The sequence below is a fragment of the Hakea prostrata genome, unplaced genomic scaffold (genome assembly GCF_041222555.1).
Source record: "Hakea prostrata isolate BN-2017 unplaced genomic scaffold, UWA_Hpros_2 contig_46, whole genome shotgun sequence".
NCBI classification, from domain to species: domain Eukaryota; kingdom Viridiplantae; phylum Streptophyta; class Magnoliopsida; order Proteales; family Proteaceae; genus Hakea; species Hakea prostrata.
In genome coordinates this window covers 284,429-297,713 of record NW_028291165.1, presented here as the reverse complement: position 1 = coordinate 297,713, position 13,285 = coordinate 284,429, and the positions used below count along the sequence as shown (strand labels likewise).

The 13,285-nt window shown below is 39.2% G+C and overlaps 1 protein-coding gene across 1 annotated transcript; it reads left to right on the top strand.

The window, feature by feature from the left end:
• The first annotated feature begins 2,560 nt into the window (after positions 1-2,560).
• LOC148999094 (endoribonuclease Dicer homolog 2b-like) lies at positions 2,561-12,732 on the top strand. Its single transcript, XM_089141471.1, has 4 exons — positions 2,561-2,762; positions 3,324-3,388; positions 12,220-12,349; positions 12,512-12,732. Exons 1-4 carry the CDS (start codon positions 2,654-2,656, stop codon positions 12,730-12,732), a joined length of 525 nt encoding a protein of 174 aa, XP_088997597.1. The 5' UTR covers positions 2,561-2,653.
• Positions 12,733-13,285: the final 553 nt, after the last annotated feature.

Here is a 13,285-nt window from a genome sequence, read left to right as displayed (position 1 = left end):
ATGCTTTGATGATCTCTTGAGAGCTGTTGAATTGAAAAAAAGATAATGAAGAACTTGAATGCTTTTTATTGATCCAAGCCTACCCACATAGGAGACCCTAATCCTCAAACCATCAATTCATTAATTCATCCAGAACCAAAGATAACAATGCATGAAGAGGCTAATTACAACCCAAAATAATAGACTGTGATTTAGGGATGTAAATGGATCAAATTCAGCTAAAATATGGTAATATCCGAATCCGATTATTAAACACATTATCCGAATTTGAAACCGTTGGATAAGTATATTTGTAACCGAATTCGAATTTGTTTAGTTAATCGGATTTTTGGATAATATCTGATCGAATTCAAAGTAATCGGATGGATAAAAATATCCGAATGTAGTTCGAATATCCAACATCTAATTAAAGTAATTATTGGTAGTTTAATGTAATTAGTTACTATTAATGAATATTAATGATGGGATAATGATGTGTTCCCCAAAATTAAACTTTAATCGGATATGGATATTAGATATAGATAGTATCCTTCAAATATCTAATCAAATCGGATAATATCCGACTTAAAATTGGCATATCCGAATTTGAAAAGTAAAATTCGGATGCTCTTAAATAGATACGAATACGAATTGAATTTTGATTTTTGACTATCTGTTTACATCCCTACTGTGATTTCAACTGGGATATCCTTATCGATAGGATCCCATTACATATTGGATTGGACTATTATAGTGTTATCCAATACTTCTAATAGATAAGGAATCTTGTCTTAAACTACTAAATAGGACTCATTCAAAAAAACTTTAAAATCAAATTGAACTCGTTAAACAAATCCAAACCTTACTCAAATTAACAATGTGGACTCCATGAGAAATTTGGAAAATACTAAAAATAAATTTGGAAATAAAAAAGGGTTAAATCGCCTAAATACCCCTCTCAAAGGGGATTGGCCAGCTTAGGGCGGCTTCTTGGAGCCATCTTGGGGCCCGACTTAGACTTTCGGCCAGGGGGGTCCTTGTGTTCACATCATCAAGTTTTCTTAAATTTCACCAAGATCTAGGCAAGTTTCAAAACTATGCTCCAATGGTTCATTGATGAGAGAAAAAGGACTCAGAAGTCAGGGTTGGTTGTAGTTCTAGTTCTAGGTTTGGGTTTACTTTTTTCAGTTTTTCGTCTCTTTTTAAATCTTTGTCTTCACAACTTTATTACCCCATCAATGCCTTCCATGTGATAAAAGAACAATATAAACTTATTGCATGGTACAACTTCTGATCAAGCCCTCTAGTATTCTAGGGGAATGTTCAGATCTCGCTCTCAAAGGCAAGATTGCCCTTGAGAAAAGCAAGATCTTGCTCAAGATCTAGTATTTTTTTCCTGGACCAACTTGAGTTAACTCAAGGGCCCATCTTAGAGGGGTTTTAATGGTCAGTTTGGGCTCAAAGTTGGTATTTAGCCTTTTTAGGCATTCAAAACACAATGATGACCTTAGAATTGCGAAAAAACTACCCTAAGTATGAGTTGTAACTCGACCCTAAGTTTGAAACTAAAAGGCTATAGGAATGACATGCAATGTAATAAAAAATGAAATATCAAACCATGAGGACATATAAATGAAAAGAAAGTGATAAGATAAATCAAATAACTTAAATACCAATATAATTCCATCCATATGAGTACAGTAGAACAGCTCACTCTCGACCCTCGAGAATAAAATAATACAATCATTATAAGTTCAATATAAATCATAAGTTCATAATAGAAGTGTTAGGTATGGCTCATGCTTCATGTTCTGTTGCCAATGACCTTCCTCCTGACACCCTGGACCATTAGCGGCCTTATATGACTTTGGGCCTCGAGATTTCCTTTGCAGTTTGGGCTTGGGACCATGAATAGCTACTGTATCTTAGGGAGATTGTTTGCAAGAGGAGGTGGCAATCCAACAAAAAATGAACTTGGGAAGTTGTCGCAGAGAGAAGGCGAGACAAGTCGAGATCTTGATCTATCTCACTTGAATTTTGGTTTTTAAAAGAAGGGGTGGAAAGAGATCTTGGGTCGAACCAAGATCTAAGTCAAGATTGTGTATTTTGTGGGACTCAGTGGCGATCTCATCTTGAGCCTTCAAAAAGGCACGATCTCAAGTGAGATCTTGAACCTTGTTCTAAGGTTCCAAACAAGAGGTACAATGGAGAAAGTTGTTGCCAGTAGACTCTCGAACAAGATACCAAATTCCAATTTAAAGTAATGGAAGATATCAAGAGAAGAAAAGATGAGACGAGAGGAGGAAGAGATGAGAATATGTAGTTGTGCCAAGGGTGAGAATTAATACCTCTCACAACATTGTCTTGCTTATAGTATAGGCACTTATATACCAACATAAGGTTGCCTGTGCATGCTAGCTATGTTTTAATTCATAACAATTTGGGTAGTTAAATTTGTTGATCAGAAAGGCTAAAGAAATCCATACCAGACCACTGAATAATTAATATTTGAAACTTGTGATTCATATGAAATTTCATTTGTTCTGAAAATACTCAGTGGACTTCCTCTTTCTAAAGTCTATTGATCCTTTTTTCATTGTATTAATTATAACTATTATCCACTTTGAAATATGACTGGTTCTTAATATGTGGATTTACCTGAAATTGTGGTTGCATGGTCGATGAATGTGTTATGCAGGAGTTCTATCACAAGGAACTACATTCTGGTGCTACTCAACTTCCTAGGATATTTGGCATGACTGCTTCTCCTATAAAGCCAAAAGGTAGGAACATCTTGTGGCTAGTTTGCTTTATTGTTTTCCTGGTTTTTATTATTTATATTTTGGTTGTGGCAGTTTGGACTTGAGATTTAGCTTAAGCATCAGATTATGGGTGCTAAAATTGAGGGTTGGAGAGCCTTGATTTGCAATTTTTTCTTCTTTCCTACTTTTTTTTTTTTTTTTGGGTGGGGGGGGGGGGGGGGGGGGGGGGGTGAGGGTTGGGTTTTTACCCTCACAGTTGAAGTAAATCAGATATGGCCTCAATAATATTCTTTGAACCATTAATTGTTGTCTTTTAGCTACCTAGGTAAAATTGGTATGATGGGTTATATGTTCAAAGTTCAGTCTTGGGTGTTGCTATGTGAAACTTTCTTCATTCTACCCTTTCTTTTTAGCCTCTGAATTTTCTTACTGAATATGAAATCCCTAACCTTGGACTTCAACTAAGGCTTGTTAAGGTTGGTAAGCAGCTCCCAATCATCACCACTACATTAATTATTCTTGTGAAGCTCTCACTACCTTTTCTTGTGCGCATGTGTGCATACTTGTATTCTTTTGGTGTAGCCCCAGCATTGGAATGCATCTTTGGAAGTCAAATTCTGGAGTTGGAGAGTCTTATGAATTCTAAGGTTGTGTAATTCTACTTTTTTTTATTAGCTGGCTAACTACATTTATACTACATATTTGTACTCATGTTGAGTGGATGCCCTACTAAATTTCTTATGGCAAAATATGCACCTACTTGTATCAAACTATTTCCAGTTAGTTGTACACAGACTTATCAAATTAGACATTAAACTTAGAGGGCTCATATGGAATGTAGCAGCATTGTGAGCTTCAGCATTAGAGGGATTAAAAGTTGGAATTGCATTGTTAACTAGTTGCTTTGTATTGTATTGTTCATTATTTACCTCTTACCTCCCTAGGGAGGTGTTTATAATTTTCTTTTATATTATTAATGTAAGTAATACATGTGTGGAGAAGAACTCACCTCTTTAACACACATCGTAATACCACTACTTCTTCACTGGTTGTAAAACCTTCTTCCCACATCTCTTCTCTTGAGTCCTTTATTCTTTTGCAACCTTTAGATGTCATCTAGAGGACCTACTACTAGATGGAAACTAGGAAACTAACAGATGCTAAATGAGTTCTTTAACTCTAGAATCTTTACATACTAGAAAAAACAACTTTGTATCCAACCTAACTCCAACAGAATGTAGGACCTGCTTGCTGTATAATAAAATTTACTACTTGAATACGTAATTGAATTTAATCAACTAGAGTATTCTGTGAGAAGAGGGAGGGCTATGGTACAATGGTAAGGTTGCTACACTGTTACCAAGTGATTCAGTTTGGGTATGGAGACAGCCTCTTTGCAATTGCAGGGATAAAGCCAGCAATGTTCAACATTGATATCAATATCCTATCTGAAAGGTGTTTCTAGGAGATGTATCATACCAAATCGTATTTTAAGAGACTCATGTTACACTGAAGAAACACAGTTAAGTGTTCAGGATACATGCTAATTATAGTTTTGAAGCACAAAACACCTTATATGTAAAGAAGAGAAAAAAGTTCCATGAGACAAGTGTATTCAATTGATAATGTATAAAATGTGAAGTTTTTTGCTTGGTCTAATACAAATAAATTTGTTTGATCTGGGGAAGATTTAGGGTGTCGAGTGTGCAACATCACAAACCTAATGATGTCACTGACTCACTATGCCCACATGTGTAGGACTGAGCTCTAGGTAAAGGGGATGTTACAGGATCAAGAAGCTAGAGTCCATTTTTCCTCACATCCACTACCGATGATCTTCTTTGTCACCAAATCCTGGAAAATACTATCAGATGAACCAAAGTACCACAAGAACAAAATTACCATTACAATTCATGGATTTTGTTTGGTGATTGACTGATAAGATGTCTCTCTTAAACTTGGGAACATGAAGAACAGAGTCAATATGCATGACAGAGGTAAGATGGAAACCACCTTACAAAAAAAATTGTAGAAATGGAGCCATCAACAATCCTAACTTTCCCCCTAGGAGAGCAGATAGAGTTGAAGTCATTGCACTGAGATATGCCTGATTGCCTGTTACATGTACAATGGCTTTGCACTCAGTTATCCACAAAAGGGACGTTGAAAAGCAAATGTAGAGTCCTATTAAGGTGGAAGCTGAAGAACCTGAAGCTGTTGGTGTAGAAAAAGAGCTAGCCAGATACTCTCCAACCTCATTCATTCTAGTATGTGCTTTACCTTCCCATGTCTTGCTGCCATTCACGCTAGGGACAGCTGTACAGTATCCGGCATCTCTCTGTAGTTCTCACAGTTGTCACAGCTGAATTGATCCTTGTCATTCACTAAGGATGGTCCTTGCCTTCTTCCTCCAGCTTTGAACATAGCATAGGAACACATAGAAAGTAGAGATGATTCCTAAACTAAGGGGGGACCAATACCCAAAAAGTTCTTCCTCATACCCTGGAATTCCCACAAGTCACTAGTCATAAAAAAATTGAAGAAAGTTAATCACATATTAATGATTTACATTCGTTCAGTGATAATGTGTACGTCCTAAATAATGTAACTCATCAACCAAGATCAACTAAACTCTCCATGCAAAGCATTTTGAGCCAAAAATAGGGCAAAAACACAAAGCTGGAAGTACCTGACTGCTTGGAAGAGGATCACCCGATGAGTTGTTTTCCATTAACTCAGCTCTTCAGTAACCAAGGCCTTGGGGGTCGAAAGCCACCCTTGGATGACTCTAGCGAGCCCAGCTCCTTTCTCACCATGCTGCTCACTGTACCTTTAGAACAGTAGAAAATGAGCCCTACCCCATCTTCATTATTCACCTGAACAGTGTCTTGAACAGTATTTTGAATTCCTATCGGTTCATATATCTCCTTTTGATATTTATCATCCTATTCCAAGTGTATCTCATGGTTCTTGGAACCGTTTTATGCTTCAGGTTCTAAAGAAAGAGAAATAGAAGTAGAGTACCAGTAGGATGGTACTCATGCCTTCAGTCTTCGACTGTGTTAGAATGTAGGGAATGCAAAACAACGAGAACTAAAGAGGGAAGATGGGAGTAGCAGGAGGAAGGAGAAAATGAGAACAGAAAAGCAAGAGAGAGGATGACAGAATGTTGAGTTGGAGAGTGTTCTCTTTCACACTGATTACTTCTTCATTAAATTATATGACTCCCTTAGTCCCTTGGGAGGTGAGAAGTAAAAAAAAGGGATAAATATGATGTAAAACCATGAGCAAATAATCTAGTTCTTACTTCCTAAGTACCCGCAATACCTAATCCTAATACTTTCTATATTATGTAAGTGCTCTCCCCTACATTCCTAGAAGGGCCCAAGGTAGTGGGTACAATGTAAGTTGGCATCTTGTTACTTCGGATCTTTTCAGCTCCAATGGAGCTTGTGACCTAATCAGATCTCCTGGTCACCGATCTCCTTCGCGCTAAAATGTTGAACCACATTCCCAGCCACTACTCAAAGTATGGAGTGCCCTATCAAGTGCCTCCTGGTCACCGATCTCATTTATCTCATTGTTTGGAGGGATTAAAGAAAAAGGTAAGTGATCTGTTTGAGATAATGAGATCTTTATTAAAAGTAAAAATTAAAAATTAAAAAGGCTAAAGACAAGCATTAATTTTTGTCCTCATCTTTGGATATTATAATATCACGCTAAGGTTTTAACTTTGTGTTTTCCTTGGATGTAGCAAACAACCTAATCTTCTGTACTTGACATGAGAAGAGAAATTACTTTTTGAGTTTGGCATTTCTGAAGTTCAATCCAGATCTTTTTCTGTTATTAATTTTGAATGGAGCACTTGAATCTGATCTTATTGCAGATCTATGCTGATGTTGTAAATACATAGGACTTACTAACTGGCTGAGGCAACTACAAAATAGATGAAGGTTATCATGGGAATGTCAAAACCACATGTTGATGTGACTGATTTATTGATGCTGTCAATTTGCAGATGTTAGCCATGCTTTTGTTCATTTGTGCCATGAATTTGGGTAATGGGTCCCTCTAATATGGGCAGGAGTTAGAACCACATGACCTAAGTTTTCTTAGTAGTGGTGTTAAGAGATGTGAATAAAATTAGTCGTACCTCCTAGACCTGGTTTCAATAGGATTTTGGAGTTGCATTATTTATCTTATCTAACCACAGGGCCATATCATATTTTAGGCCCAAATTCAGCCCACAGACATGCAACACCAAGAGCTGGCTGAATCTGACCAGGGGTATTTGGTCATTTTACCCTTTCTTTTGGTGCCCCAGTAGGGCTAGTTGGATGTAGAATGCTGTTAGGAGTCTATATCTATTTTTATTTTTGAGTTTGGTTTTGTTTTGGTCAAGTTATTGAAGAGTCTCAGTCTAGTTAGGAGTCCCGGTTAAGTAGGGATTCCCTTAGCTAGAATCCACTCCTTACAAGGATCCTAGGTCTACTATCATTCCTTGATGAGTTATGATAGAGTCCTTGTCTAACAGTCCCAGTTGGGATCCAATTTCCAAGTAGGATTCCTTCTGGAAGTTGGGTTCTTATTTACAAGTTCTGTTTGCTAAGGATCTCTTACTTAGGAGTCCTTTCTAGTTTTGAAAGTTAAGTCTAGTTGTAACAGGAAATTCCAATGCAAATTGGATTCGATAAGTTGAGCTCAGGTTGGTTTTCTTTTTCTGTGTCCTAGTTTAATTTTCCTTCAATGTAAGGCTATAAATATAGCCATCCGCTTATGTAACAAATGAAGAAAAAACAAGCATTGAAGGAAGACTTGGATTTAGTGGGAGAGAGCCCCACAACCCATGTTGTGAGTGACCTTCAATTCTCTGCAAGAAGACCTTCAATTTTCTGCAATTGTCCAACAGCCTCTTCTTCCACAAGTAAGTCATTCCCAACCCATATCCCAATCCCATTCCCTTCCTCTAACCCTAGACTAGCATCTTCTCACCTCCCCATATCCTCTCTCTCTCTCTCTCTCTGTTTTTATATTAATTTTCTGAAGTTCTTCTGGAATTTTCGGACTTTTTCCTAGAACTTAAATTCAAGGTCAGATCTATGGCAATCTAACCTTTAGATCTGTCCCAAACTTTTGGGACATCATTCTGATAACCCTAGTAACCTTCCCTCCTAAATTCACCCCTGCTGGACCAAACCTTAACCATAACCAAGAGTCCTAATCCAAGTAGGAAACATAGTTTGAACCATTGCCTTGAGGGATTAATTCAGAGATTATAAAATAACGGAATCAGAATTATGTTTAGCCTACAATCATCCCATACCTAACCCTAGAAGCCTGAAAACATACAAACCCTGACTTGTTTGAATTCCCCTAGAAGTCTGAAAACATGAAAACCCTAACTTGTTAGAATTTGCAATTACATCTCTGTTAAAGCATGTAATTTTACGTTAATTCCAGCCTCAGACTTAACCTGGCTGCGCCCTAAAACCCTTTTCTCTATTAACCATAGACTACCCTAGACCTAACCCTAAGACTTGGGCTTCAAATTGGCCTATCTGTAAGGTGTGTGTTGTAAAAAACAGCTGCTGTCCAATGAGATTTCAACCCAGACAGCAAGGGTTTAAACCGTAATTTGCTGCTTGTTCTATTTGAGAGGATCCTGAAGGCTGGTCAGACTTGGGCTACATCAATATCCCTTACCAAGGCTCATATAAAATATGTCAATGCCTTTCTTTGTGCTTTTCCTACATTAGTTGGCTATTGTTAGGAGATCTAATTTTGTTTATTTCAACTACAAAATCTGGTTTCGGATTTTTTCTTTGGGTAATAATTAACCAAAATCCCAATGGGGAAGAAGAAAATGTACAAGAGGGAAAGAAAAAGGGGGGGGGGGGAAGAAGTCTAGTAGAAACATCAAAGCAAATGGCTCTCCAAATCAAGTCTCGAGTTTTGGAGTTGGAGGTCCATCTTCTAAGGTTTGGCTCCCACCATAAGAGATCAAGGCATTGAACACCAATATACTTACCACATCACAAGTAGAAGTGCTAGCAAAGTGTCTTGGAAACCAAACCCATTCCTTGGAGAACCCAAAGGAGTATCCGGAGCTGGACAAATGGTGATAATTTCTTTCACCCATGAGTAGTGAGAGGAGAGAGAGGAGAAGAAGAGGTGGTCAACATCTTTTGGGCTGTTCTAACATAGGACGAAGTCGATGTTGATATTTAGGTGGCCGTGGATAGGCGAAGACAGGATGTGGAGATAGTTGTGGTTCTGATGGAAATCTGACCACCGTGATTAGTGAGTGAGCCAAGAGTGAGGGGAAAGCCAAGTAGGAGATAGGAAAGGTACTAAGGGAGAAGCTCGTGAGTTGTAAAGGTGGCTTTGGCTGTGCGAGAGACACCCACCAAGAAAAAGAGAGATCTCTATAGATTGACATGAAGACTAGAGAGGGAATTGAAGAGGCCAAGGAGGAGAGGATAGAGGACATAGATGAACGGGAGGCTTTGTAGAAGAACATATGATCTTCAGCAAAGGCAAGATCAAGATGGGAAAGTTTTAGAGTTTTGCACTTGGGATGGGGTAGTGAGGTGCTGGTCAGTATTGGATAGGATGATTTTAGTGAGAGCTTCTAGGGAAAGAGAGAAGAGGAAAGGGGGAGAGGGGACAACGTCGGCAGAAACCCACCTAGTAGGGGAAGAAGCTAGCAGGCGAGCCATTAGTGATAACAAAGAAGTGGGGAGAAGTGATATAGGCTTCTATCCAACAGACAAGGGGAGGAGGTACCCCATAAAGACTAGGACATCAAGGATGATATCACAATGAATGGAATCGAATGCTTTGTAGAGATCAAGTTTTAGGAAGGTCAAAAGGGAGTGCGAGGAGAGGTCATCTTGACACAAAGGAAAATGTTGTTAGTGATACTCCTACCTACAATGAAGGCAAATTAGTTTTTAAAAATGAGGGAGGGAATGACAAGTCGAATTTTGGTGGCAAGGATTTTGACAATGAACTTGTGCAGGAGATTGTATTGGGAAATGGGCCAAAAATCGAAGAGGGAGGAGGAATTGGGCTTCTTTGGGATGAGCCAGAGGAAGGTTTGGGTTACAGATGAAAGTTGAGAGGGGTTAAAGAGGAAGCTACAGACCTCATTGATGAGGTTGTCTTGTAGAACTCTTGGAGGCTCAAAACAAACCCATACTGTAACCATCTGGTCCAGGAACTTAATCGGGCTTGTGGAGTTAATGGCAACAAGAATTTCAGCATTCGAGGGAATGGCTAGGAGGGTATCTGATGTGAACATGGATCTAGGATTAAGTATATTGGGATAATGATCTAGAAGATCTATGCTCACTCCAGGATCCTCTTTCCTGAAAATCAGCAGTCCTTTAAGGCTGAAATACCCTTCGGTGGAGGGTTTTAGGACAAATTCTAGGGATGCAAGGGATAGGCTAGGGTTACAGTAGGTTCGCCAGGCTTAGGGGTTTGGGGTTTTATGTTTTCAATCGTTAAACCTTGCTACTCTTGTAATTTCAGTATTATAATTTTGAGTTAGGGTTTGAGAATTGAGGTTTGAAGATTTCTAGGGTTAGGGTTTCTATTATGAAGCTAAGTTGCTGATTTTTAGGTTTTAGTTGTGCGAGGGGGCTGGATTTTGGGATTGAAGGTACGAACTGGGTGTAGGGTTCAATTCTAAGAGGAGAAGGTTTAGGTTAAGAGGATAGGGTCCTATAGGTCTTCAATTCCTTGCTGCACTTCTGAATTTTAGTTTTCTGCAATTTTCAGAAGGAAAGAAGAAGAAAAAGTGAGGGGAATGGGTGGGATGATAGTCTAGGGTTTGGGCAGGGTATGGAACTAGGTAATGGGATGGGGAAGGGCTCTTAGTGCTGTCAGAGGGTTGGATGGGGCTGGAGATGTCTTACAGTGGAGGGGAAGGGGTTGGGGTTGCAGAAGATCAGGGCTAAGGGGTAGGGAGGGTTTCGGGTGGGAGAGAAGAGGGGGGAAATCGGGCCTGGGGGGGGGGGAAGGGGCTGGTACTTACTTGAAATTGAAATAGGGCTGCTTAACTTGAAGAAGAATGCTGGGACTTGAGAGAAACTGCAGAAAAGCTCTATTTCAAGGCTGTTGCAAGTCCCTCCATGGAAACCCATGATTTCTCTCTCTTGCTCCTTCAGTGTCAGCTTTATTACATTAATCATAAGCTGCCTTTTACAATCCAGAGAGGCTTATTTATAGCCTTTAAGAAGGACCTCACAATAGGACTCAACTATAGAAAGGAAACAAATTAGGACTCTAACTTGTAATTCAAGTTAAACTGAAACTCCTAACTGACTAGGTCTTTGACTCACCCAGGGAACCTTCATAACTTACTCCAAATGAATCCAATTTGAATGCTAAGAGTAGATGTAGATTTCTTGCAAGGAGTAGGACAACTCTAGTGGACAAACTCAGGGCTCTTGATTAACTTTCAAAATAAAGGCTCAAATTCAAAAATAAAAAAAAAAAAAAGATCTGGGCTCCCACAAAAATAATGGACCCAATTATACCCTATCTTAGACTCAATGAAAATTTGCAAAAAAAAATACCCCAGGTGGTACTAGGGGCCACAGGGTTTTAGGGAGCAACCCTCGGCCCTATTTTGCCCCTGAATGTGGTTAACATCATTATCAAGGAGGGAGGAGGGAATATTTTTTTTTATCAGATTAGGGGGAGGGGAGGAGGGAGGAGGGAGTCATAAGAGAAGGCAAGAAGGCGAGCACCTCCTCTTGATACCTTCAACATCTCAAGTCCATACACCATTAGCGTAGAGGAGGGTTGGGATGTAGTTGTAGTTGTGTCAAGCTTTGAGGGAGCGGTGGAAGAAAGAGGAATTTGAGTCCCGCAGCTTAAGCCATTTGATTCTCAACTTCTTACGGAGAAAACTTTCCTCTGGTTTACGGTTATTCTGTCGACATAATTTTTGTTTGATCTGATCAACTTTTCTGAATCTTGGAGGAACCTGCTTTGTCTCCCCAGAATTGCTTATGATCATTTTTATCTATGTGCTTCACCTTAATTAAGCATCCTAACTTAATTGTGCATTGTTTCTTATTAGATTTGAAATCTAAAGCCGAAATCAAGGCTGATCTGCTGAGTTATAACTTAACTCTTGATTTTCCTTCAAGGAAGCACGCACGCAAATACCATCATTATTTTGTCACTGGTTTTATGACTGTCTTTTATAAACAAATGTGTAAATGTCTTTTATATTTCTGGATTTCAGCATTTGCAGTCCCTGAAAGAATGGCATCTCGATGATTGTTTTGAAGTTTCTCTGTCAAAGAAGATATCAACATTTTTGTATTGTTTAATCCAGTTAGGTGTTTGGTTAGCCTTAAAGGTGTAGAATTTTATTGTATGGCTTGTTGGGCTATAATTCTCTTATTCACACAGGTATTTTCTTTTTGTGTCTCATATTTTCTGTTCTTCAAAAATGTAGGCTTCCGAAACTTTTTCACGTACTGAAATAGATAATTTCCCCTGGCTGCGAGGAAAGAATGTTATTGATAACAGGATTGTGAAAGATTTTAATCGAGATGTATTACAGTTGTTCTTGACATACATTCCAAGTAATTTCATACTTTCTGGGCTTCTTCTTTTCTTATTCCTTATTTCATTAGTTTTGTTCTTTGTTTCCCTGAAGATCCAGTGGATTTAGTTTTCCCTCCTCGTTGACCCTTCCATGCAAAAGAACAATGTTGTTTGAAGTAATCTGTCCCTTCATTGTGTAGGTGCAGGATGGACTATTGGAGGTAATATTGCACAAAATATAGATGCTGGCCTTTTAACTCCGAAGGTTGATCGTCTCATTGATTCTCTTTTGGAATACAGGTTCTTGATGACTTTTAATCTCTTCATTTGTGAAATTTGTTTATTCTCAACAATAATGTTTCTGAGATTCGGTTCTCACAAAGGTTTGGTCCTCCTCCCCCTTCCACCAACCCTCTCCTAATGGGATCATTTGCCAACCCACCTCTTTTCTGTTCCTCTTAGTCTTGGAACCACTCCTTGGTCCCCCCTTGGTTTGGGTTCAAAGTCGTATCCTCTTCACACCCGCACCTTTGGAGAACCCTGACCCACTATCTCCCTACCTTAAGCCTTCCTCATTGACCAACATATCTCTGCTGCCCCTGGCTGCATCCTTTGGTGTAACGGTTTACAGGATTTAGAACACTTCTTTTTGGCATGCCATTTCTTCCACTCCATCTAGGAGAAAGCTGTTAGTGCCATCTGGCCCCATTCTCATCATATCAATGCTTTTGCTCTAGATCCTCTATGGGTCTTGAGAACCTACTCTGGCCATTCTATTTGTGTCTCATACTTGGGGCAGTTGGTGTTTGGGGCTTTTGTATATCACTTATGGTGGGTGCACCACCTTAGGAGATGGACCACTAACTCCGCTCTCTCGTACTTGGTTTTGAAAAACATCTCCTTTGATTTCTCCTCTCTAGGGCTCCGGTTTGCCCCCATCCCCCTATTTTGGATACCCCCGAAGCAACAGACGT

What these genes read in the sequence shown, in the direction of transcription:
- LOC148999094 (XM_089141471.1), top strand. Translation starts at nt 2,654, where the DNA reads ATGGTCGATGAATGTGTTATGCAGGAGTTCTATCACAAGGAACTACAT. An exon ending in TTCTCCTATAAAGCCAAAAG is followed by an intron (nt 2,763 to 3,323) that starts GTAGGAACATCT and finishes CTTTTGGTGTAG; the next exon opens with CCCCAGCATTGGAATGCATC. An exon ending in GTTCTTGACATACATTCCAA is followed by an intron (nt 12,350 to 12,511) that starts GTAATTTCATAC and finishes TTCATTGTGTAG; the next exon opens with GTGCAGGATGGACTATTGGA.